A 26,560-nucleotide genomic window follows, 5' to 3' on the forward strand; every position below is an offset into this window, starting at 1 on the left:
CTACCTGCTTTTTATGCTGGCTAATATTAGGTTAAGCATATTGCACACATAATTACATAGTCTTTTAGTATCTGACTTAATTGCAGTTTTAAGGATCGTCTGTGCATTTTGCCCTTCCTTCCACCTATTCTTATCCTTTCCAGTCTTCATGACCTCACATTCTCTGAGAGATTTTTCCTGAATTTGATCACTACTAGCCCAATTTCTTAAGCACTAACACATATGAGAGAGGGTATAGAATGGTGGGATAATTATGGACTTTAGAGTCAGAGAATGCTAAGATCATATGCTAGCTCTGGTAGTGGCTGTTTGACTTTCGGTAAATTACTTAATCTCCATTTCTTCAACTGTAAAATGAGGTAATACTTATTCTGATTTAGATGCAACAAAATAGGTGTGGGTGCTAAATAAATGGTAGCAGTAATTATCACTCATTCACTTTCTAATGATTTTATTCACAAAAACAAACCTTGACTGAATGTCTGCAACATGCCTGAGATGAATATAACATGACCCTTACCCCTGAGAAGGTCTTAGTTTAGCATACTAGTGTGTGGGTGATGTGAAGAGTTTCAGTGAATCTCCTGAAATATGTATAAACTTTTATATATCCATGCCTGTATGTATTTGTCTGGGGAGAATGTTCATGACTTTGAGCAGATTCTCAATGTCTGTAACACCCCGAATGCTAAGAGCTTCTCTTGGCCATCTCCACCTGAATTTCCTGCCAGAGGTGCTTGTTATTCATACCACTTATTTTGACTTAAATCATATAATCTTGTGAGGGCATATTGCTTAGCTGTTTATTTTTACTCTATTTTTTGAGTTTTATTTATTTGTGAGAGGTAGAGAGTGCAAGCAGGGAAGGGGCAGAGAGAGGGGGGGACAGGATCCCAAGTGGGCTCTGCGCTGACTGCAGCGAGCTGGATGCAGGTGAAAGTCATGAACCATAAGATCCTGTCCTGAGCCCAAGCCACTCAACCAACTGAGCCACCTAGGTGCTCCACTTAGCTGTTTACTACAGATGTATGTCTTTATCTCCAGCCATTCGAACTCCTACAGGACACGGATTGTGCTTACGTTTTTTTAGCAGCTCTATTGAGATACAATTTATATACCATACAATTCACCTATTTAAAGTGTACAATTCAATGGCTATTAATATATTCAGAGTATGGGGAGCCTGGCTGGCTCAGCCAGTAGAATATGGAAGAACATGCAACACTTGATCTCAGGGTCGTGTGTTCAAGCTTCATGTTGGGCTTAGAGAATACATTAAAACACACACACACACACACACACACACACACACATGCACACACATTCAGAGTGTGCATCCGTCAGTACAGTCTATTTTAGGACATTTTCACCACTCCAAAAAGAAACTCCATATCCCTTAGGTGTCAACACCACCACTCAGACTCTAGCTGTAGGCACCCACTAATCTACTTTCTTTTTTAATAGGTTTGCCTATCCTGGGTATTTCATATAAATGGAGTCATACAAGATTTGGCTCTTTGTGACTGGCTTCTTTCACTGAGCATAATACTTTCAAAGTTTGTGTATGTTGTTACATTTTGTTTTTATATTCCCTTTATTTATTTATTTTTTTTAAATTATGCTGGCATCCTGGTAGAGTTAACAACAGAGTTGGCATGAACCAGGCCCAGAATGCCAACCAGCTATCATGGCTGCTGTTCTCCCAGCAGCGTAACACTTGCCTAGGTACACAACAAACTAGGCAGCTGCCTACAGCTGGGGCTATATTCCCTTTAATATTCAGCACAGTAGGTGGCATATAATAGCCTTTTAAAAAATAAAATTTATTTTATTTATTTAAAAAACCCTCTTTTGTTGTCTATTTATTTTGACAGAGAGAGAGAGAGAGTGTGAGCAAGAGAGACAGAGAGAGAGGGAGGGAGAGAGAGAATCGCAAGAATCCCAAGACAGAGAGAGGGGAAAGAGAGAATCTTTGTGCTGATAGCACAGAGCTTGATGCTGGACTCCATCTCATGAGCCATGAGATCATGACCTGAGCTGAGATAAAGAATTGGAAGCTTAACTAAGTGAGCCAGCCAGGTGCCCCAAAATAAAATTTATTTTTAGAATAGTTTTAGAATTACAGAAAAGTTGCAAAGATAGTACAGAGAATTTCCACATACCTCACACCCAGTTTTCCCTATTATTACCTGACATTAGTATGGTACACTTTTAATAATTAAGGAACTGATATTGATATATTATTATTAATTAAAGTCCATATTTTATTTCTTTTTCTTTCATTTTTCAATCTAATGTCATTTTTCTGTTCCAGAGTTCCATCCAGGATCTTATATTACATTTAATCATTCCATTTAGTTATCATGTCTCCTTCGGCTTCTGTTATCTATGACAGTTCCTCAGACTTTCTTTGTGTAATAGGTTTTTAACATGTACATGTTGAAGGGATTTAAATTGTCATCCGCAGAGGACAGGACTGTCTCTTTACGTTATGGGGCCTTAGGACATTTAGTATTTATTATCTTGTTACTTTATAAAAAGATCTCTATGTTAAACGCTGCTTAGTAAAGTTATACCACTGATCTTTCAAGTGGATGCCAGTAGGGCAGAGTGAGCTTGAAATAACTGGGGAGGATGGAAACTTGGGGAAGTTGCCACTGCTGCTGCCTCCTGTCATTATTATTGTTTTGTTGATATTGGTATCATTATTATTATTATTATTATTGAGACAGTGTGCTGTAACAGAGGCACAGCCTTTGTAGTAAAACAGTCCTATTAGGTCCTTGTTAGCTGTAATTTCTTAGAATATAAACTCTGTGGGTCTCAGAGAGTCTCACCTGTAAAGTAGCCTTGCAGTGTTTTGAAAATTAGGGAAGAGTTAAGAAAGTCCCTTGAGTGGTGCCTATGCTTGGTGGATGCATAATTGTTGATTGATATTAGGAAAAAAAAATAGATCAAATTGGAAAGGGAAAATCAGGTAAAAAAAAAAAAAGCAACACAGAAGGGGAACTTCTGTTTTGTGTGTGTGTGTGTGTGTGTGTTTTAAGCCTTTTCTATACAGGTAGAATAAGAAAGATTACTTTGATTTGCCTACATATTTGGTGTTAACTGAAGGACATCTTTGCTAGACGAGAGTCTTTGGGTTCTTTTTGGTTTGTGTACTTTGAGTTTCTAGGCTCTTTTTGAAGAGGTGCTTGGAAGGCTATGAATAGTTAAGATTGTCCTAACATGGCTATTTTGCTGTAGGTGCTGTGTCCAAGGAATGATACCATTTTTAAGCAAACCTTTTCTCTCTTAAGGTAAGAATATTGATAACAGTGGTTAAGTATAGCCAATATTTGCTCTCTGCTGAGTAGTTCACCCAGCATTTGTCTTGCTAAACATCTCAAGTTATTAAATATCTCAAGTATTAACTCCCCGGCCATCTTGCTCTTTCCCCATTCTCGGTAAATGGCAACTCCATTCATCTAGGTGCCCAGACCAAACTCCTTGGAGTCATCCTCGACATGGTTATTTCTCTCACTGTACATACAATTCTTTAACAAATCCAGCTCTACTTATGAAAAATATGCAGAACCAAACCATTTCTCACCTCCAGTTTCAGGTCTCATGCTTTCTGTTTTGCTAAACTTCTAGGGACCAATTCCTTCTAATCTTCTTTATTACCATCATCCTGTCTTCTAACTGATCCTCTTCCTTTTTATTTTAGCATGAAGGGTAGAAGACAAAACTTAGTTTATATTTGACAAAACTTAGTTTTGTCTTCTATCCTTCACACTAAAATTGGAGTGATCCTTTTTATTTGTTTGTTTATTTATTTAATGTTTTTTATTTATTTTGAGAGAGAGGAATAGAGAGAGAGAATAAGTGTGTGCATGAGTGGGGGAGGGAGAAAGAGAGAGGGAGAGAGAGAATCCCCAGCAGGCTTCATGCTGTCAGTGCAGAGCCCGATGTGTGGCTTGAACTCATGACCTATAAAATCATGACTTGAGCCAAAACCAAGAGTTGGAGGCTTAACCAACTGAGCCACCCAGGTGCTTGCGGAGTGGTTCTTTTTAAAATCAAGTTTCTCTCTTAGAACTCTACCAATGGGATCCCACCTTACTCAAAATAAAATCTATACTCCTCACCATACACTACAAGGCTTTATATAATCTGTTCCCTTATCCTTATACTACTACTTACTCAGTTTTAGCCACACTGCTAGCTCCCTTTCTAGTCCTTGATGGTCTAAGCACTCTCCTACCCCAGAATCTTTGCCCAGTCTTCTCTTAGGTCTCCATATGGTTTGACTCCCTTACTTTATTCAGGTTTTTTCCTAAATGTCATCTTATCAGAGAGGTCAACAATGACTACCCTATGTAAAATACCTCCCACCACTCCAATCAGACTTTATTTCCTTACCTTGCTTTGTTTTTCTTCATTGCGGGTATCACCACCTGACATATTATATATATATATATATATATATATATATATACACACACACACACACACACACATATATATACATATATATATGTATGTATATATATATACATATATATATGTATGTATATATATATATACGTGTATGTATATATATATGTGTGTGTGTGTGTGTGTGTACAGATATTTAAATTGTTTTCCCTACCTGCCCCTAGAATATAAGCACCATATAGATAAGGATTTTGTTAGTCCTGTTTTCTGTTGCCTTAAACAGGATTTTGTTGTCTTGTTCCTTAGAGCCTAGAATGGTATCTGGCACATAGTAGGCATTTAAAAAATATTTGTTTAATGAATGAATAGATCCTTGTAGTGATCTCGTGAAACAGGTCATATTATCTTAATTTTATACATAAATAACATAGGTCCAGAGAGGTAAATTAATTGCTCTAAGATGACATAGCTAATATGTGTTGGAGTTAGGATTCAAACCCAAGTTCTTTTTTCACTGCCTTGCATATATAGTTTGCTAACCTCCATCTTCTCTAGATGGTAATGAATGGCATTTGGTAGTTTATTTCTCTATCAGTAGAGATATTCACTGAGTGTTTTATGTGTGGCAGCCATATGATATAAAATAATGACTTGTATATCTCCCTGGACCATATGACACTCGTGAGCCTGAATGATTTCTTTAATCCTTTACATTTATTGAAGCCTCTCTCATTATTCCCTTTCCAGCATTAATTAGTCAACTCTTCAAATTGTACTTATTTACTACAGAACCATTTTACATGTTCTCTCTAATCTTTACAAAAACACTACAGGATAAATATAAATATCATCATTTTACAAAAGAGGAAACTGGCTCAGAGAGTTTAAGATAGATTTTCAGTCTCATGAGATTATACTATTATTATCTACATTTTAAAGATGAGATAACTGAGTTACAGAGATATAAAAGAACTTGCTGAAGGTCACAGTTTGGACATGGTAGAGTCAGCATTTAATCACAGATCTGTTTGTCTCCAACTTGTTCCACAATTTAGTTTCAAAACTTCACAGAATGCTGAACTAAAATACTCTGATAACCTAGTGAGCCTAGAGCCGTGTTATTCTTGTTCTTTGGTTTCTGTATTCAGTCTGGCTGTCATTGCTGTCCTTTCCTCTCCACCCTCCCTGAGCATGTTCTAGGAATTCAAGGCTATGGCAAGAACCACCTCACTGGTTCTCTTGCCTCAGTCCACCTCTTCCCATTCACTGCTCACCTGCTGCCAGGGTTAACAATCCAAAGCTTAAACTTGATCATGTTACTCCTGTGCTTGAACTCTGCTAGGAGCTTCCCACTGCCTAGCCAGAGTAAAGACCAAACTCCGTAGCTCTGTGTATGAGGTTCTTCCCAGCCTGGCCCAGAAGAACCTCCTTCACCAACTCTCCCTTTCCCTGCTGCTTAAGTTCCAACCACGTCCAGCTGCTTGCTGTTCCCCAAACATACCACTCTCATACCTCTGCCTAGAATACTTTTCCCTAAGGCTAAATATTCGAGAACAGTTCTTCATTTTTAAAACTCCAGTCAAACGGTTTTACTCCCCGTGTGGAAATGACCACATTTTCCTTTATGTTTAACCACATCTTGTATAAGTTTTCATTCTGATCAGCACTGTATTGTGGCTCACATTTTTTTACATGTCTCTCTCCCAACTAGACTAGAGAGAGAGACATTTTACTTATTTTTATATCCTCAGAATGTCTGGCACACAATAGGCACTTAACAATGTTTGTGGAAAGACGGGAAGGAGGGAATGAGGGAATTTCTGGCATTGACTTACCCTTAATGAGAAGGATACAAGATTTGGTAATGGTGTGTTAAATGTGGGTATCTAATTTTATTCAACATACTCTTTCCTTCTTTTTAGGTTCAGAACCTCAGGGGAAAATCCCATCTGTTCTGCAGGTATGTGGTTATTTCCTGATATAGTCTGCCTGCTTTAAGTGACCCTCTAACACTCTATAATAAGTTTGTCTAGAAAGATTCCTAACATATCTTTGAGAAGAGTGGCTGGGACCACATTCCATCCTCACATGGAATTGGACAATGGGCAAGAATCTAAAGTAGTGGTTAAGAGCAAGAGCTCTTTAGTAAGTTTGGATTCCAGCTCTCCCACATACTAACCCTGGGATCTTTGGCTACCTCTCCATAGCTTGCTTTCCTCACTTAAAACAATGAGGGTAATTATACTACAAGCTACAGTAAATTATTTGAAGATTCAATGAGATAAAATATATAAAATTAGTTGTTATAATTGTAATTGCTACTATTTCAGACCTGTCTTTCATGTCTATCATCTACTAGGCAAGGGCTTTTCTTACAGTATTTTGTTCAAAATAAATGTCCATTCAATCTGATTAACTCAATGCGTTTCAATCTGCTTCAACCCAATTACTTGCCTTTTTTTGCTTTATCTATTATGTGAGAAATTTCAAAGTAGTTGTTGGATTTTTATCACATCTGTCATTTGCCTAAAGACTATCAGAGGGAAAAGAAAAGGAGAAAAGAAGGGAACTGACATTTACTGAGCACATCACATATGTTAGCCAATACATAAAGAGGTTTTACATGTTTTTTTTTTTTCCAGAAAATGGCAGCAATATGTGGAGCATCACCATTTCTACCAACCCTACTGCCCGGCATCTCAAAATATGGGCTTATTTTTATTTATTCATTCTGTCAACAAACATTCATTGTACCAGTACATGTTTCAGATGCTGGGATACAACATTGAGAGGATATAGGCCTTGCCATTTGGAGACTTACAGCCTTAAAATAATTCTTTTTCCAAGAACACTACAGTGAACACTTTTCTACCCATCATTTATTTATTGATTTTTTATTATTATTCATTTCTTGAGAGAGAGAGTGAACAGGAGAGGGGGAAAGAGAGAGGGAGATAGAATCTTAAGCAGGCTTCAAGCTCTGAGCTGTCCGCACAGAGCCTGAAGTGGGGCTCAAACTCATGAACCATGAGATCATGACCTGAGCCAAAGTCAGGCACTTAACCCACTGAGCCACCCAGGTGCCCCTCTACCTACCATTTAGATTCATTTGTTATTAATATTTTGCTTTCTCTATCGGGCATCATGATATTTCACCCTTAAATACCTCAGCATTTCTAGAAATAAGGACATTCTCTACATTGTGTTAGAGAACCACAATACTATCATCTCACTCAAGAAAATTAATAGTAATGCTCCCATATCATCTAATACTGTATCCATTTCCATAATTACCCCCAAAATGTCTTTTGTGGGTGTTGTTTATAATCAGAAACCTATGACGTACCCCACTTTGTATTTTACCATTATGTCACTTTTAATCTACAGCAGTTCTACTTTTTTAATTTCCTTCTAATAGTAACTTTTTTAAAAAATGTAATTTATTGTCAAGTTAGCTAACATACAGTGTATACAGTGTGCCCTTGGCTTCGGGAGTAGATTCCCATGATTCATCACTTACATAACAGTAACTTTTTGATTAGGTCAGAACATTTGTCTTATAGAATGCCCTCCCTTTTTGGTTTGTCTGATTATTTCCTGTTGGTGTTGTAGAACATGATCTTCTGTCTCCTTCCTACAACCTGGAAGTTAGATCTAAAAGCTTGACTAGATTTAAGTTAAACCACTTAAGCAAGAAAATTTCATAACAGATGCCCTGCACTTCATTTTTTTGAATGTTTATTTATTTTTGAGAGAGAGAGAGCACAGATGGGGGAGGGCAAGAGAGAGAGGGAGACAGAGGATCTGAAGCAGGTTCCCTGCTGACACCAGAGAGCCGGATGCAGGGCTTGCATTCATGAACCAACCATGAGATCATGACCTGAGCCCAAATCGGATGCTTAACGTACTGAGCCATCCAGGCGCCCTGATGCCCTGAACTTCATATGGCATCCTATCAGGAGATTTAAAAAAATAATTAAGAATGTCTAATTCTAAAACTGAAAAACATTCATTTGAAGAATATGGGAAATAAACACATACATACACACAAGAAGAAGCTGAAGTAGACAGAAAGTAAAAATCATATACTATCCAGAGATATTGTTTAACATTTTGTTGTGTTTCCTAACAGGTTAACAGGTCTTTTTCTAGGCATTAAACTGCTCTTTCCATAGATAAATAGATAGATAAGTAGGTAGGTAGAAAGATGGATTTTGTTTGTTTATTTTGCAGTGATGGAAACAAATGATGTTTTATAATCTTTTTTTAACTTAATCCATGGTGAATACGTTTATACTACATTGAAGATATAAATAGAATTATTTTGAATATACTGCCTTATATGGAACAATTTGAAGGGGAAGATTTTGTTTTTTAATTAAAAAATTTTTTTAATGTTTATTTATTTTTGAAAGAGAGAAAGACAGAGCATGAGCAGGAGAGGGGCAGAGAGAGGGAATCAAAGCCAAAGAATTCTTTTAAAGCCAAAAGAATTGAAAGCAGACTCCAGGCTCTGAGCTGTCATCACAGAGCCTGACTCGGGGCTTGAACTCATGAGCCGTGAGATCATGACCTAAGGTGAAGTCAGCTGCTTAACTGACTGACCCACCCAGATGCCCCTGTTTTTAAATTTTTTTAATGTTTATTTAATTTTGAGAGAGAGAGAGACAGAGTGTGGGTGCGGGAGGGGCAGAGAGGGAGGGAGACACAGAATCTGAAGCTGGCTCCAGGCTCTGTGCCGTCCTGGATGCAGGGCCTGAACCGACAAGCAGCAAGATCATGACTTGAGCCAAAGTCAGGATGCTCAACTGACTGAGCCACCCAGGAAGGTGCCTGAAGGGGAAGATTTTGAGTCTGGCTTTGAATATATTGAATTGGAGTGCCTATGGGGAGGATATATTAAGTAGGCCATTGGATACACTGATATTGAATTCAAGATATAGGTCTAGCTTGAAACTGTACGTTTGGAAACCATCGTATTGTCAATGTTAATTGAAATCATAACAATGAATGGGATCATGTGAAGAGAACAAGTAGAGAAAAGGCCCAATGACCAGGCCCTTAGGAACTCCAACGTTTAAAAACTGGGTAGAGGGTAAAAGAGATGGCTAATGAGGTTGAAAAAAGGAGGCCATAATGGTAGGAGAAAACCAGCATAGTATAGTTCCACGTCAGACATAAGGAGAGTGTTTCAAGAAGGAAAGAGTGGTCAACTGTGTTGGAGTTAGAACTGTGTGCTGCTGAGAGATCATGAAAGATAAGACTCTAACATTGTTTTGTTTTTAGCAATGTAGAGGTCACTGGTGATCTTGGGAAAGCCCTGTGTCCTTTAGGTGGGGTGGAGCTTGTTGTGGAAGTCAGCTGTGAGCTGACAAGTGAATGGGGGAAGGAGAGCTAGAGAAAGCTGTTACAATGTTTTTATGACCTTTGAGCAGGAGGCGAGAGAATTGGAAGAAGGTGAAGAGGAATGCGAGGTCCAGGAAAGGTGTTTTTCTTTTTTTCTCTTTTTTTTTTAATGTGGTTTTTTTCTTCTTACACTTTTTATTTTGAAAGATTAAAATAATACAGAAGAGGGGGAAAAAAAAGATAATATCACATAAACCCAGTTTGGGCAATGACTAACATTTTGCTGGATATTCATTTTATTTTGTTTCATTTTGTTTTAAAAAGAGATTATGGGGGCACCTGGGTGGCTCAGTTGGTTAAGTAAGCAGCCGACATCAGCTCAGGTCATGATCTCACAGTTGGTGGGTTCGAGCCCCACGTCAGGCTCTATGCTGACAGCTCAGAGCCTGGAGCCTGCTTCTGATTCTGTCTCCCTCTCTCTCTGACCACCCCCTGCTCATGCTCTGTATCTCTCTCCCTCAAAAATAAATAAACGTTTAAAAAAAAGAGAGATTATGATCAAGTGCACTTAAGTATTCCCTAGCTTTGGTCTCATCTCTTATCCCTCAGAGGCAGAATTCATTTTGAACTGGTATGTGTTCTGAGTACAGTTTTTTTTTAATTACAATTAAAATTATCAACTGTTAAAAAAAATTATCAACTGTTAAGAATTGTAAATGTACTCATATGGATGGATAGGATAAAAGTAAACATAAACATAAACTGTACAAAAAGGTATATGATTAAAAGTTGAATTTTCTCTTTCTATCTTACTCCCCAGTAGTATCTACTGATGGCAATTTCTTATATATATTTCAAGGAGTTGTATGCATATGTGAACATATTTTGTGTGTACACAACTGCATCTAAACGCTGGACATTTAGATTGTTCTTAGTTTTTGCTATTTCAAAAAAATGCTGCAGCAACAATCTTTATACTTCTTTGTGAACTTGTTCCCGTACATTTGTAAGATAAATTCCTGGAATTGAAATTGCTGAGTCAATGGAATGTGATTAAAACCTTTGGTAAATATCATCAGATTGCCCTTCAGAGAAGTTGTATTAATTTACATTTCTATTTTCTGGCCAGAATTGGGTTTTAAAAAAATCTTATTTTGTTGATAGTAAAAAATTATGTCTCATAATTTACATTTCTTGAGAGAGCTTTTCATCTTTCTATATTTTTATTGGCTATTTGTATTTCTTTCCTTGTGAACTGCCTATCTATATTTTTTGCTCATTTTTTCTATTGGGTTGTTTGCTTTTTCATTTTTAATTTATAAGAAATTTTATATAGTTTTAATATATTAAGGAAATTAGCATATTTCTGTCATCTCTGCTTTGCATTGCTTCTGGTTGTCTATCTCTTGACTTTTTGTGTTTTTTGTTGGAAAGGAGTTTTACGTTTTTATATGCCTAAGTTTATTATCTTTGATTCTAGGTTTTGATTCTTGCTTAGAAAGATATCTATTCCAAGATTAGTTTAATCTTCATGTTATTTTCTGGTATTTTTTTTCTCCTTTTTATATGTGATCCATCTGGAATTAGAAGTGAGTAGGGATGTAATCCTCCTCCCCACCCCCACCAAATGGGTAGTCAATTGTTTCAACATTTAGGGGTGCCTGGGTGGCTCAATCAGTTAAGCGCCCTATTTTGCCTCAGGAATGATCTCAAGGTTCATGAGGTTGGGCCCCACATCGGGCTCTATGCTGACAGCTCAGAGCCTGGAGCCTGCTTCGGATTCTATCTCTCCCTCTCTCTCTGCCCCTCCCCTGCTCACCCTCTGTCTCTCAAAAACAAATAAATGTTAAAATTTTTTAAAAAATTGTTTCAAGATTTTTTGAAACATGCATCTTTTCCCATTAGGTTGAAACTCATATACTAAGTTTCCATGTAGATCTGGAATTATTTAAACTTTGTTCCATTGATTTGTCTGTATACTTGATGCCACTATTAACCCTTTTTAATACTACTGGTTACTGTAGTTTTGTAGTATATTTTAGTATTTGATAGCTATTTAAATCAGGATATTTTGAGTTTTATTTTGTTTTTAAAACTGGGATCAAATAGGGCATGTTAAAATCTATTGATAAGGACCCTGTAAGGATCCTTTTGTGTATACATAATTTACTCAAACAGTTTTCTATTGGAGAAATTCAAGCTGTCTCCAGGATTTTTCCATGTAAAGAACACTATGATAAACATCCTTGTACATCAGTATTTGTATTCTTGTCTGATTATTTACTTAGGATACATTTCTAAAAGTCAAACTGTTGGGTCAAAGGAAATACACTTTTTTAATACGTTTATTTACTTATTTGGAGAAAGAATGAGAATGCGGGGTGGCAGAGAAAGAGAAGGAAAAGAATCCCAATGGTTCAAACCCAGGAACCATGAGATCATGAGCCGAGCTGAAATTTAGTCAGATGCTTAACTGAGTGAGCCACCCAGACATCCTAGGAAATGCACATTTTACAGCTATTGATGTGCATTACCAAATTGTTCTCCAGAAAGATTGTGCTATTTTATACGTCTTTGGTATTTGACAGTCCCTTTTTTTACACTTGTCACATTGAATGTTACTATTTTTTTAAATATTTGGTAATATAAGTTAAAAACTGCTATCCCTTGTATTTGTAGTTTGCATGACTTTGATTACTAGTTGGTTGCCCATATTTTCTTTAAAAAAATTTTTTTTAATGTCTATTTATTTTTGAGAGAGAGACGGAGCGTGAGCAGGGGAGGGTCAGAGAGAGAGGGAAACACAGAATCTGAAGCAGGCTCCAGGCTCTGAGCAGTCAGCACAGAGCCCGACGTGGAGCTTGAACTCACAGGCTGTGAGATCATGACCTGAGCTGAAGTCCGACACTCAACCGGCTGAACCACCCAGGTGCCCCATGGTTGACCATATTTTTGTATATTTACCTGCCCTTTATCTTTTTCTTTGCCCATTTTATATTTGTTGTCAGGGAATGCTAGTGCCTAGAAAACTCAGAAAAGTTCACCAATGCTGGCATGCCAGGATAATTCTACTTGAAAGGACATAGTATTGTTGGCATTTTTCATGAGTTCTTTGAGATATCCTTGAAGTTAGAAATTCCAAGATTGAATTATAATGATTTTCAAAAAAGTACCTTCACCTGTCATTCTCCCTGTGGGCCTGGATACCATCTCAGCTGCTCTCTCCAAGAGATGGGCATGGTTGTAGCAGTTGTCTTCTTCTTACTGATTTAAACATCCATAGAGAGTGCTCGCTTCGGCAGCACATATACTAAACATCCATAGAGAGGTAGAAGTAAATACATGAAAAGCAGTCTAAAGAGCTTCAAGAGAACCCAGAGTCCTCTCATTACAGCATGCACAAAAAGATGGAATCAGAGGAACATGGCACATTGAAATCCAGGTAGTTCACTATAATTAGAAAAACTGGAAAAGTTTTTCATTGCAGCTTGTTTGGTAAAATATCTTAAGAACCTTTTAAAAAAAAAAGGCAATTTCTGAGCACATACTATTTGCCAGGTGCTGGGGTATACCCGCCCTTGCGGTGCGTAAGGGCCTACTGAATGGAGAGAACATCCTGTACTTATCCTGACTAGGGCTACCCTAGTATTTTCTTCTTTCTCTCAAGTGTAGCCCTGCTAAAAATGCTTGTTCTAATTTTGAAGGAGAAGTAAGTAAAATAACATTGTTTACCCCATCCTAGATTAATAGGTTTAGTTGTCAGTTTTATAAACAAGGACACTAAAGGACAGCCGCCCTGGCATATATAAAGTAAAGGAATGTGTTGTGGGAGAAGTCAATACTGATTATATCCTATACTTGTGCTAATTGAAAGATCTTCAGAGCCTCATTTTGAAACCCTGGCATTCTGTGTCTTCAGTGAAAAGGGTTGCCTTTCCTCTTAGGAGGCTGCAATGTTAATGTGACAGCAGGAAACCCAGTTTGATGACTAGGAACAGGGGAAGAATTCAGTGAACTTATTAGAAGTCGGAGGCTTTCAAACTGGTAAATTTTATAACGTAAACAACTGGCTAATTAAGCTGTTTAAACACTGGTAATTTGACCAAAACCTTTCATTTAAGGGGGAAAATGGTTAATTTAACAGTAGTTTGAACCAGCTTCTTAATTAACCAGCTGCTCTAATTATAGGAATTGCCCTAAACTGAATTTGAAAATGCTTCCTTGCCGAGGAATTCCAGCAGATTAGAGGCTGAGGCAGGCTGTGTGGCGCTTTCCCCTAAGATGTGTCACCACCTCAAAGATCACCATTTTGAACCCAGTGGGGGTGATTGAGATTCTGTGTACTTAAAGATGGCAGGTGGCCTGCTATCTCCAAATATTCTCAGTCTTATGGTGGAGAATTTGTCTCCTCATGTGTGATCTGTCTGCCCTGGAGGAGTTTTAAAACAGGTTTGTCTTACTTTCTGTCTTTTAGGTGGCATTCTGCTGAGTACCAGTCGGCACTACAAGACAAAGCCTACCCATGGCATTGGAAGATATAAGCACCTAGTTAAAGCCCAGGAGGTAACGGGAGCAGGGGTCCATTTTGAAGAAGGATAGTATACAACTTCTGCAGAGATCTGAGGATTAGACCACACTAGTTGGATAATATTGGAGACAGAAAGGATGGGGGTGGTCATTCTTAGTTGTCTCCAGTTATCCCGCTTGGATATTATCTACAGTGGGGTGTTTCTGCCAGCTCTCGATCTTGTCCATACACCAGGTTATCACAGGGAAAGGCAAATGATTTGGTTTTATTACTTGTGATAGAGTATCTTCTTGGTACTTATTTCAGTATGGACCTCACATTAAATGATATATGCACTTGACTTGAATGAATGGTTTGTGGCAAGTAGAGGCAGATTGACATTTTCAGCCAAATAGGTTTATAGTATTTGCAGATTGAAAATATATTGATATTCCTTGAATCCATTTTCACAGATAATTGGGAATTACTACCAAGCATTCTAAGATTATTTAGCCCATTTCTTAGGATTCCCATAGCAGCAGGAGTGCTTCAGTGGTGGTTGCATTTCTAAGGATGTGCAGAGGATTTTGTTGGTGAGATGGATACAACACTGGCCTGAAAGTCAGAAAGTCTGGCTTTGAGCCATGAGTCTAGCACTTCTTGTAAACAGTACAGCTTAGAAGGATTTTGCTTTTCTACTTGGGGAGACTTCAACATCACTTTTGGTTCTTTGGTTTATTGTAATGCTCCCATGTAATCATGAACATCTCCTGTTGCCCCTCTTCTCCTTGGCAGAGGTCCAGTACCACTGTCTTTGTGCCTCAGAAACTACTAAACTTGCATGTTCTCCTAAGCATTATCTTTGTAGTAAGGAATTTCAGAAGAACATTGACACATCTGGCAGCCTCCCAGCAGGAAACAGCTCAACTAAAATTGCTCATTTGGGGGCGCCTGGGTGGCTCAGTCAATTGAGCATCTGGCTTCGGCTCAGGTCATGATCTCATGGTTCATGGGTTTGAGCCCCGTGTCGGGCTCTGTGCTGACAGCTCAGAGCCTGGAGCCTGTTTTGGGTTCTATGTCTCCCTCTCACTCTGACCCTTCCCTACTCACGCTCTCTCTGTCTCTCAAAAATAAATAAAAATAAAAAAAAAAAATTAAAATTGCTCATTTGTAGTTTGTAGTGGGAATAGGATTTAACTGGGAACAAGGAAGGTTGTGTTCTAGGCTTGGTCATGCCACTTATTACACCTTTATTACTCTGGATAAGTTAACATTACCCCTGGGCATTGTGGGACCTGAAATTTTACGTAAAATGTTTTCTGTATGTGATTTTTTTCTGGGAAGAGAGTCCATAGCTTTTATGAGTCTTCATGAAGGCTGAGGAATTGGATTAGAATTGTCTTTGGGGCACCTGGGTGACTCAGTCAGTTAAGTGTCCAGCTTTGGCTCAGGTCATGTTCTCATGGTTCATGGGTTCGAGCCCTGCATCCGGCTCTGTGCTGACAGCTAGCTCAGAGCCTGGAGCCTATTTCAGATTCTGTGTCTCCCTCTCTCTGACCCTCCCCTGCTCATGCTGTCTCTCAAAACAACAACAACAACAACAAGAAAAAAAACATAGAATTGTCTTTACTACTCTTTCAGCTCTGGGTGGTGCAGTTGGTTAAGCATATGACTCTTGATCTTGACTCAGGTCATGATCTTGCTGTTTGTGGGTTCAGGCCCTGCATCAGGCTCTGCACTGATGTTGCAGAACCTGCTTGAGATACTGTGTCTCTTTCTCTCTGCCCCCCATCCCCCACTTGTGCTCACTCTCTCTCTCAAAGTAAGTAAATAAATAAACTTTAAAAAATTCAAAAGAGCTCTGATATCATGTAACTGTGATGTTCTGAAATAATTATTGAATGTCTATTATGTGCTAGGCATTGTTGAGGGTGCCTTGCTATTCAGACTGGGTTGTAATAAAATTTTATAGGATGAATGAACAAGACCTGGTTCACTATCAGAGGGCTGATAAACCATTAGAGATAAGACACAGATACTTATGCTCCCAAGAAGAAAGTGACAGGTGCTAAGAGGAAGATAAAAAGTGCTATTAAAATTTAAAAGGAGTGATTTACACCCTCTTTGAGTTGTGAAACCTTGGAGTAGTTGTTGGAGTTGTTTTATTTTGGGATAGCCCTCTTCTAAAAGTCCTGTGTAAATTGGTAGGAAATAAAGTTCATTTTGTTTGAGTCTGTGTTCTTTGTTTTTTTGTTAATTTCTTGGGACTTTTGCTCTAAAAGATAATTTTCTGCATGTGCCATTCTCTGACCTGCTCCCTAGTTTGGTATAAAAGGAAGCTCAGTGCCACCTTAATGCCATCTGTCCCTGTCTTTCTCCCTACTCTCTTCTCCCATCTCAGGGATACTGTGTTTTAACTGCATTGGGCCTCTTGCTTCTTATCCAAATCATCATACTATTTCAGAGCTGTTCTGTCTACTTGAAGATCTTCCCCTTTTCACTTGGTTAATACATCATCAAACCTTTAAATTCTTGTGAGGAAGCAGGGTGAGGAGGGAAACAGTGAATTTCCCCTCTGAGAAACCTTCCTGGATTCCCTGCATCTGGGTTACTTGTCCTACCAGGAGCTGCCAGAATTCCTTGTGCTTCCTCAGCCTAGGACTTTACTGCTCTGTTGTAACGGTCTGTTTGATGACCATCTCTCCCTCCAGATGGTGAACTCTCTAAGGGTAGAGGCCATGTCTCATTTTTCTCTGTATCCTCAGTGTGTGGCAGAGGGTCAGGCATCAAGTAGAGGACAGGAAATATTGATCGAACTGAACTGAAATGTGGTTATTGAAGCTGCCCCGAGGTTTTGTAAGTCAAAGCTGGCAAACACAACCCACTGTTTGCAAACAGTTGGCTCCAGATGACCTTGGTTGCTTGAAGGGAGTGCTGCTCTCTTTGGTTCGTGCTGTAGGCTCTTCTCTGATGTCATACATTGTTCCTGGGTGTCTAGCCAGATAGTAGTGGTCGCTGCTGCAGGCTCCTTGCTTCCTGCATGGGACAGCACAGGAAAGCTCTTGTCTGCCAGCTTGTAGAGGGTATGTCCCAGGTCTCTGCCTCTTTTGCCGCCCTGGTGAACTGGACTAGAAAACTAGAAGGGATCTTGTGCTATCTTTCTTACCCTAAGCATAGAACCTAGGGGGAAAAAAAATAATAAGCAGCCAGAGTCCCTTTTTCCCCTTTCTGGTACCCAGGCTGGGCCCACTACTCTCTTGATCCCCACATCCCTAAGACAAGAGTTAACTTTCATGCCCAAAGTGCCCAGATTTTGTCCCATTTCTCCTGGTGTAATCTCACATCCTGTAAGACCCAGCTTGGCTGTGGCAGTGAGGGATCGCATTCAGAGATAATCTCCGGGTGTAACACTATGTCTCAAAGTATAGATCTCATTATTTCCTCAAGGGCCCTGAATCATTCTGTTGAATATAAAGGGCTTTGGATTGTTTGGAGTGTCTATTTCTATGAAATGAAAATAATAGCCCTTTATATTTGTATAGTGCTAGGTTATTTCTCCCAAGACCACATACTTGTCCTCAGCTGTTATTACTTGGGGGTAGTAAGAATCCAAGAATCAGAGAACTGCTAAGAGGAAGATGTGGGAGGATGAAATGGAGGCAACATAAATTGCTGTCAGTTTGTAATTGTTCTGTGTTCTCTTTTCTAGGCCCTGGGGCAAGAGAGTCGTGTATCTTTTATAATGTAGGCAATTTACTTCCCTTTTCTAGAATGGCCCCCTAGGAGTCAAGATGTCTTTTCTCTTGGAAACTGTTTGCACTGTTGACATACCGGAGGTGTCTGTCATTTATGACACCTATTTAGTTTGTTGTAACACCCGTAGATAGATTAGCTCCAGAGCCACAAGGCTGTGAGGAAACTGTGGCATTATTCCCAGAAATATCAGCAGATCAGAATCACTTGATGGTGACAGTCCTAGCTTCCTGGGAACAACAAGATTGGTTTTGCCAGTGCAGTAACCATAGAGCCAGACTTGGATTACAGGACTGGCTTAAGGAAGAATAGTTTTAGATTAGCATCTATGTTTTTCCTCAAGTTTGCCTCTTGTAGCTCATTGAAAGTAAAACCATCATTGAGCATTTACTATGTGCCAGGTACTGTGTGAGCACAAATGATGCTTGGGTGAATGGGACACAAGTCGCTTCCTACCCAAAGCATACAACAGGCGAGGAAAGATAGTGCTCAAAACTGTAACTAACTATACACGGTAAATGCTTTACTAGCAGAATGAACTAACCCTTGGCCTATGCCCTTAGAGTGCCCTGGTCTCCAGCCCACCACCAGTCACATTCTGTCTTCCTGTTCTGCTGAATTACAATAACGTCAGAGTTTTAGAGGACGTCATATTTGATATGAATAATATGTATAATATGAATAATAGTAATGATCCTTTCCATTTTCAAAGTGAGTTTTCAAACATGCATTATCTCAGTGCCTCTCAAGCCATATGCTTTCGGAACACTAGTGATCCTAGAGTCAAACCTCTCCTCAAGTTTATTAATGGTGGTCTTCCACATGTTAAAAAGATATTAAGTTAAGGGAGGTAACTAAAAAAAGGGTTTTTTTCTTAACATTTATTTATTTTTGAGAGAGAGAGAGACAGATCATAAGCAGGGGAAGGGCAGAGAGAGAGAGAGAGAGACACAGAATCTGAAGCAGGCTCCAGGCTCTGAGCTGCCAGCACAGAGCCTGACGCAGGGCTCGAACCCACGAACTGTGAGATCATGACCTGAGCTGAAGTCGGATGCTCAACCCACTGAGCCACCCAGGCACCCCAAGGGAGATAATTTTTTTAATTTTAGGTTTTTCTCCCATCAGTTTTACTTGATGAAAACAAATATTTACAGAGAAACTCAGATATGTCTTCTTTTTTTCATATCTTTGAAATGCAGAGAACTCCATTTATATAATATAACCATATTTTCTGCTAGTAGTCATTTTTTTTTTAATTTTTGAGAGACAGAGTGAGACAGAGCGTGAACAGAGGAGAGGCAAAGAGAGGAGACACAGAATCTGAAGCAGGCTTCAGGCTCCGAGCAAGCATTCAGCACAGAGCCTGATACAGGGCCTGAACCAATGAACCACGAGATCATGACATGAGCCGAAGTCTGACACTTAACTGACTGAGCCACCCACTCACCCCTGTAAAGTCATTCTTATTGTATATGATCAAAGTATCCTGATGAGCATTTTATGGTGTTTCACAATGAGAAACATGATTTTGTTAAGCTCTTTGCAACCAACAAACATGCCATTTGATTTAGTAAACTATCCTGTGAGATAGGCAGGGTGGAAAAGGAAACTAATTGAGGGGCATGAATGATTTCTCTATGACATATGTCTAGTGAAAGACAGAACCAAAACTAGAATTCAGTTCAGCTCAACATTTAATGTTGCTGGGCTCTAGGAATAGAGAAATGAATGAGGTATAGTAGCTTCTTAATAGGAATTGAGATGGTAGTTTGGCTGCCATAATACAGAGACTCACTTAATCTAGAGACATAAACAAGATAGAAGCTTATTTCTCTCTTACATAAAAGTATAAGTAGATACTCTAGCTTTTCGCTTTGCCACACTTATCCCACTGCTTCTGTCTCAAGTCCTACAATGGCTGCTCCCTCTTCAGCCATCACGTCCACGTTCCATCAAGCAGGCTTGAGAAGGAAAAGTACTGTACATAAGCTCTTGTCCCACCGGCCAGAACTGAGTCATATAACCAAACTAGCTACAAGATTACTTGGGAAATGTAATTTTTATTATAAATGGTCACATACCCCACTAAAATGCAGCAGTTCTATTATTTTTTACTTGATTTCTTTAATGATTCTTTCATGAATAAAGTTTGCCATCCATAGTTGTGTTTCAGCAGTTATCTTATTAAAGGAGAAATGGGGAATAGATAATTGAGGAAACTAGCAGGCTCTGCACACTTTTCCTAAAGGGAAAGACAGGGGTTAAGAGAAGTGTTTTGGAATTAGGCAGACCTGAATTAAAGATGCTTCTCTAATGCTTACTAGTTGTATGTCCTTGGCAAACCACCGTTTCCTTGGCTTTATATAGGAATTATACTTCCCAATGTTGTAGTGAGAATTAAATTAAGAAAAATTTAAGTACTTAGCACAACGTCTGAGACATAGAGGCCGTACATGGTGATGATGATGATAATAGCATTAATCTGCCTTTTCACAATCCCATAGCATTCTATTTTCCCCTCATAAAACATGCTTCTCCTTAAAATTACTTGTTCTGTATATGCCTTTCCTGATAGATTGTGTTCGTGAGCAGAGACAGTGGCTATCCTACTTCCTATCATATCCCTAATGCTAATCTTGGTCTTGCTCATCATTAGAGGTCATCAAGTATTTGTTGAATAAATGCATACATGTGATTGGTAGTGGTGTATATGGGGGAGGGTTTGCTCTGGGAACACATAAGAATGGTACCTACTTCAGCCTGAGGAATCAGGGAGAGCTTCCTGGAAGAGCATGACCTCAGTCTTAAAAATAAGCAGAAGTTGCTCACATTAACTATGTGGGGTGAGGAGTCAAAGGCTCTGCAAAGAGGGGAAACCTCCTTGGTGAAGGTAGGAAGACACTGACCCTGGAGAGGCAATTGGGAAACTTGGAGTTTTAAAATCCTGGGGTCTAAAGTAGACCCTAGGGGACTAGGGACTATGAGACCTGAGAAGTAGGTAGGTCTAGATCAACCGTTTTTTTTTTGTTTTTGTTTTATTTTACATTTTATTTCTTTTTAAGAGTCAGAGACAGAGCATGAACAGGGGAGGGATGGAGAGAGAGAAAGAGACAGAGAGAGAGAAAGAATACAAAGCAGGCTTCAGGATCTGAGGTACAGGTCAGCACAGAGCTCGATGCGGGGCTTGAACCCACGAACTGTGAGATCATGACGTGAGCCGAAGTCAGAGCCTCAACCGACTGAGCCACCCATGTGCCCCTAGATCAACCGTTTTTAAAAGATACCATTTGGGGCGCCTGGGTGGCTCAGTCGGTTGAGCCTCCGCCTTCGGCTAGGTCAGATCTCATGTTCATGGGTTTGAGCCCCGCGTCAGGCTCTGTGCTAACAGCTCAGAGCCTGGAGCCTGCTTCCGGTTCTGTGTCTCCTTCTCTCTCTGCCCCTCCCCCTCTCACGCTCTGTCTCTCTCTGTATCAAAAATAAATAAAACATTAAAAAAATTAAAAAAATAAAAGATACCATTTTGGGGGGCACCTGGTGGCCCGGTTGGTTAAGCAGCTGACTTTAGCTTAGGTCATGATCTCATGATTTGTGGGTTTGAGCCCCAATTTGGGCTCTGTGCTGACACCTCAGAGCCAGGAACTTGTTTCAGATTTTGTGTCTCTTTCTCCCTGCCTCTCTTCCACTCGTTCTCTGTCTCTCTCTTTCTAAAAATAAATAAATATTAAAAAAAAATACTGTGTATTAAGTAACTACTATATGCCCTTAAGTGTGACTGCTTATTGCCCTTTCAGTTGCACCCAGTTGAGGTGGTTTCTCTTGAGTTTCCCTTGAGGAGTTAATCAACATGGTGCAGCAAAATAGCTTGTGTTGAACTTGCCATGGGAGGGGGGCTGCTCTTTATGTTTAAATTGAGAAGATTTGGTCTTTCACGTGTCTCCTCTCTGTCTCCGAACTATAAATTCCTTGAGGGCTGGGACTGTGTTTTCTGTTTCGTTGGTGTCTTTCCTGAGTGGTTGAATTAGTACTTTGCATACAGCAGGTGCTTAATAAGTGTTTCATTCTGTAAAGCGTGCCAGTAGGATACCAGTAGCATGATTACCTCCAATTTATAGTAATAATAATAATGCTTTTTGTATGCATTACTCAACCTTTTTTAAAGATACCATTTATTGAGTAATGGCTGTATACCAGACACTGTAACTACTGTGCACCAGACTTTAAAAGCATTATTCTATTTAATAGTATTATAGTATACTTAACACAATGAGCACTGAGTAATGTATAGAATTGTTGAATCACTACATTGTTCACCTCAAACTAACATAACAGTATATGTTAACTATATTGGAATTGAAATTTAAAAACTTAATAAAAAAGGAAAAAATAAAACAAAAGCATCATTCTATTTAAAAATATTGTAAATAGTATATTTTAGGGGCGCCTGGGTGGCTCAGTCGGTTAAGCCTCCAGCTTCGGCTCAGGTCAGATCTCACGTTCGTGGGTTCGAGCCCCGCGTCAGGCTCTGTGCTAACAGCTAGCTCAGAGCCTGGAGCCTGCTTCCAGTTCTGTGTCTCCTTCTCTCTCTGCCCCTCCCCCTCTCATGCTCTCTCTCTGTATTAAAAATAAATAAAAAATTAAAAAAAATAGTATATTTTATTTAATCCTCAGATATCCTAGTTATTAAAGACCTTGTCTGAGGACTCTAAGACTCAGAGAGATTCAATAACTTGCCTAATTGGCTAGTAATTTCCAGAGCCAACATTTGAACCAAGGTAGTAAGAGCCTGTGTGATGTTTATGCTGTTTCCATTTCATATAAATTTACTATTTCGAGCTTCACAAGAACCATAGTTGTTACAGGTGAAGAAACCGACACCTGGAGAGGTCATTCAATGTCATTTAGTGACTAAGCAGACAGGATTTGAGTCCAGATTTTCTTTGGCTTCCATCTAAATATAGGGTTCTTTATGCAGTACCAGGCTTGCCTTTCGGCCATCCCTGTCAGGGCCACGCCTTCTGTCTGGTGTATGTCTCTTGAGTGTGCCACATTGAGTTATAAACACAGTCACTTGATTTCTGTGCATCTTATAAGCTCAGTATGGACTATTCAGAGTACCCTCACCAAATCATTCAGGTCTCCAGGTGTAAATTAAAAAAAAATTTTTTTAACATTTATTTATTTTTGAGAGACAAAGTGCACGTGGGGGAGGGTCAGAGAGGGAGACACAGAATCTCAAGCAGGTTCCAGGCTCTGAGCTGCCAGCATAGAGCCCTACATGGGGCTCAAACCCATGAACTGCGAAATCGTGACCTGAGCTGAAGTTGAACACTTAACTGACTGAGCCACCCAGGTGCCACCTTAGTTGTAAATTTTTAAATTTTCCTCACCAGAATTTCTGGAAGCTAAATATGCTGCAGGCATATTTGCCCTTTCATTTGAGGATTAGGATGGTATTACTCCTTCCCAATTTTTCCACTCTGGAAAATGCCATCTATCGTGATAGGCAGATATTATCACTTTCACAGAATCTAGAGGAGAGAGCCTAGGCCTGGGGCCACAGACCAAGCTTCCAGCCATGGTTAGACATAAAGTTGTTACCTTTGCCATTTCCTTACTATTTGTGACTGTAAACAAATCATTTCCTCTTTCTGGGTTTCAATGACTTTCCCCGCGGGTAAAATTAGGGAAAGATCCCTTGCAGTTATAGCAGTCTGTCATTCTAATCTGACTCCTTTCTCCATCTGCTCATTCCCAGCAAAGATTGCTAGTAACCTTGGGCAAGTAAAGTGCTTTCAGAGGACCTCAGTTTACTCTCTGTAAAACAGAGATAATAATGTAGACATTTCTTTACAAAATTGGTTAGTAATATATCCCATGGCCTATTTGGGGGGCTCATAGTGCAATCCTATAGGGATCTAAGAATGGCCACCCTGGGCCACCACACATTGAATACAGGTCAGTCACAAGACTGCCAAGGTTTAGGGGTGCCTGGGTGGCTCAGTTGGTTAAGTGTCTGGCTTCGGCTCAGGTCATGATCTCACAGTTCATGGGTTCGAGCCCTGTGTCAGGCTCTGTGCTGACAGCTAGCTCAGAGCCTAGAGCCTGTCTTCAGATCCTGTGTCTCCTTCTGTCTCTACCCCTCCCCTGCCCATGCTGTCTCTCTCTCTCTCTCTCAAAAATAAATAAAAACTTAAAAAAAAAAAAAAGACTGCCAAGGTTTTATGGTGGACAGGAGTCCTTGCCACCTTTCTTCTATCTTCCTTCCCTGCCTGACTCTCCTGCATGTGCGTTTAGGGTTGGCTTTCCCAAACACAACTCTACTCATGTACATCCTTTGCACATTATCTTAAAAAAATTTTTTTAATGTTTATTTATGTTTGAGAGAAAGAGAGACAGCATGAGTGGGGAAGGTGCAGAGAGAGGGGGAGACGCAGAATCAGAAGCAGGCTCCAGGCTCTGAGCTCTTAGCACAGAACCTGACATGGGGCTGGAACCCATGAACTAACTGTGAGATCATAACCTGAGCCGAAGTCAGACATTCAACTGACTAAGCCACTTAGGTGTCCCTGCACAATATCTTAATAACTCCCCATGGTGGTCGTAAGGGCATGAACTCAGGCAGTAGGGAAAGAAAGGAGGGGATGGATATGAGAAAGATTGTACAGGTAAAATTATAGAAACTGGTGACTGATATTATATGAAGTCAAGCTCTTGCTGGCTAAGCTGTGCCCTGGCTCAGAACTGAAATATAATTGTCACAGTGGGCTCCTGATGGTGTAGATCGGTCCAGGCATATCTAGGCCAACACAGAAAAGCAAGTGAGATGCCAAGAGGGATACTGGAATCAGCTTTGTGTTTTGTTTTGTTTTGTTCCCCTAAAGTGACACCTTTGAAGAGCTCTGGCATTTCCCCTGGTTATAAAAGCCTCCTAAAGGCTTCAGAGAAGCTCCTCCCCTCTCTGCTGGAAAATTTTAGCAGCTCCTCATTGCATTCCTACGTTAGCATTCTTCACAGTGCTGACTGCAGTGCTAAATGTCTTGATGAGAAGTCTGGATCACTGTGTTTGGCCACGAATGTGGGAGGCTCTGAAAGAGAGACAAGCTCCTGTTCTTTGATGGGTGGTCTCTAGAGGTTGGCTTCTCACTCATAGCAAACTCTAGGACCCTGGGGTGACCACCACTGTTCAGAATTTTAGCAATGATAAATTAAAAGAGACTATCTACACAATAAAGGAGTGGGGAAGACTTTCATCATAAAGATAGGAAATCCAGAAATTATAAAGGCTATAAAAAGAAGTCTGGCAATGCAGAGGATGCAGTGGAAAAATCCCTGCATGGGGAGTCAGGAGGTCTGGGTTTTAGTACCTAGGATCTGTTTTTCTGGCTGTGTGACTCTGGGGGACATGTTTAATCTCTCTGGGCTTCATATTCTTGCCCTGCAAAGATGAATTGGGACACAGTTGTCTCTAAATGCTGTCCAGTTCTAAAATTCTAAATCTGTGATTCATAGCATGTTTTCTCTTTGCTGGGCCCTGTGCTAGATAGGAATATAATGATTAAAATAGCAATAAAAGTTAATATATATTGAGTGTTTAATGATGTGACACATAATGTTTTGTTCAGTTCTCATAACATCCCTGTGAGATCATGTCGGTCATCAGTATTACTAGCCTTGTGAAAGGACCATTTCTTGGTCTCCCTTCTACTCCCCTAGATTGGGCCTCTGCTATCTTGGACTGACCTGGGGAGCAGTGGTGGGAGAGAACAATTCCAGGTGCTCTGTAGGAACAGTTCTGCTGCAGCCACCACTAGGCTGTTGTTGGCTGTTAGATAGGGGTGACTTAAGACATGTAAACAGATATGGATTTGTTAATCTTTTTCTTAGAAAAACCAGTTTATTTTTAAAAAATTGTTTATATTTTTGAGAGAGAGAGCACACCCATATGTAAGCATGTACATATGTAAGTGGGAGAAGGGCAGAAAGAGAGAGAGGCAGGAACCCAAGCAGGCTCTGTGCCGACAGCAGAGAGGCCCATGTGGGGCTTGAACTTATGAACTGTGAGATCATGACCCAAGCCAAAGTCAGACATTTAACTGACTGAGCCACCCAGGTGCCCCTTGAAAAATCTATTTCTACCAAATAGCAAGACTTGTTATAAATCTCCAGTAATTAAGACATGTAGTATTGGCTCACGGATAGACAAATAGCCCAACAGAACAGAATAAAGGGTACAGACTGATCCATATATCTGTGGGCACTTATATGACAAAAGTAACACTACCGTCCAATGGTGCTAAGTCAACTAGACTGGATGACTGTGTGAAAAAAAAAATTGCTCTTGACTCCTATTTCACACAATGCATAAAAATTCCTTAAAAATAGATTGTAGGGGCACATGAAACGATGCTCAACATCACTCATCATCAGGGAAACACAAATCAAAACCACACTGAGATACCACCTCACACCAGTCAGAGTGGCTAAAATGAACAAATCAAGAGACTATAGATGCTGGCGAGGGTGTGGAGAGATGGG

General features: G+C 39.7%; 1 protein-coding gene across 1 annotated transcript in view; it reads left to right on the forward strand.

The window, feature by feature from the left end:
* MRPL48 (mitochondrial ribosomal protein L48) overlaps positions 1 to 26,560 on the forward strand; it is a 55,197-nt gene that overhangs the window by 11,297 nt on the left and 17,340 nt on the right. Inside the window, exons 3-5 of the mRNA XM_029915630.1 lie at positions 3,247 to 3,299; positions 6,342 to 6,379; positions 14,240 to 14,328. Of these exons, the coding sequence (XP_029771490.1) occupies positions 3,247 to 3,299; positions 6,342 to 6,379; positions 14,240 to 14,328 (180 nt within the window). The remainder of the gene's footprint in view (positions 1 to 3,246; positions 3,300 to 6,341; positions 6,380 to 14,239; positions 14,329 to 26,560) is intronic.

The sequence above is a fragment of the Suricata suricatta genome, chromosome 11 (assembly GCF_006229205.1).
Source record: "Suricata suricatta isolate VVHF042 chromosome 11, meerkat_22Aug2017_6uvM2_HiC, whole genome shotgun sequence".
Lineage (NCBI taxonomy): Eukaryota > Metazoa > Chordata > Mammalia > Carnivora > Herpestidae > Suricata > Suricata suricatta.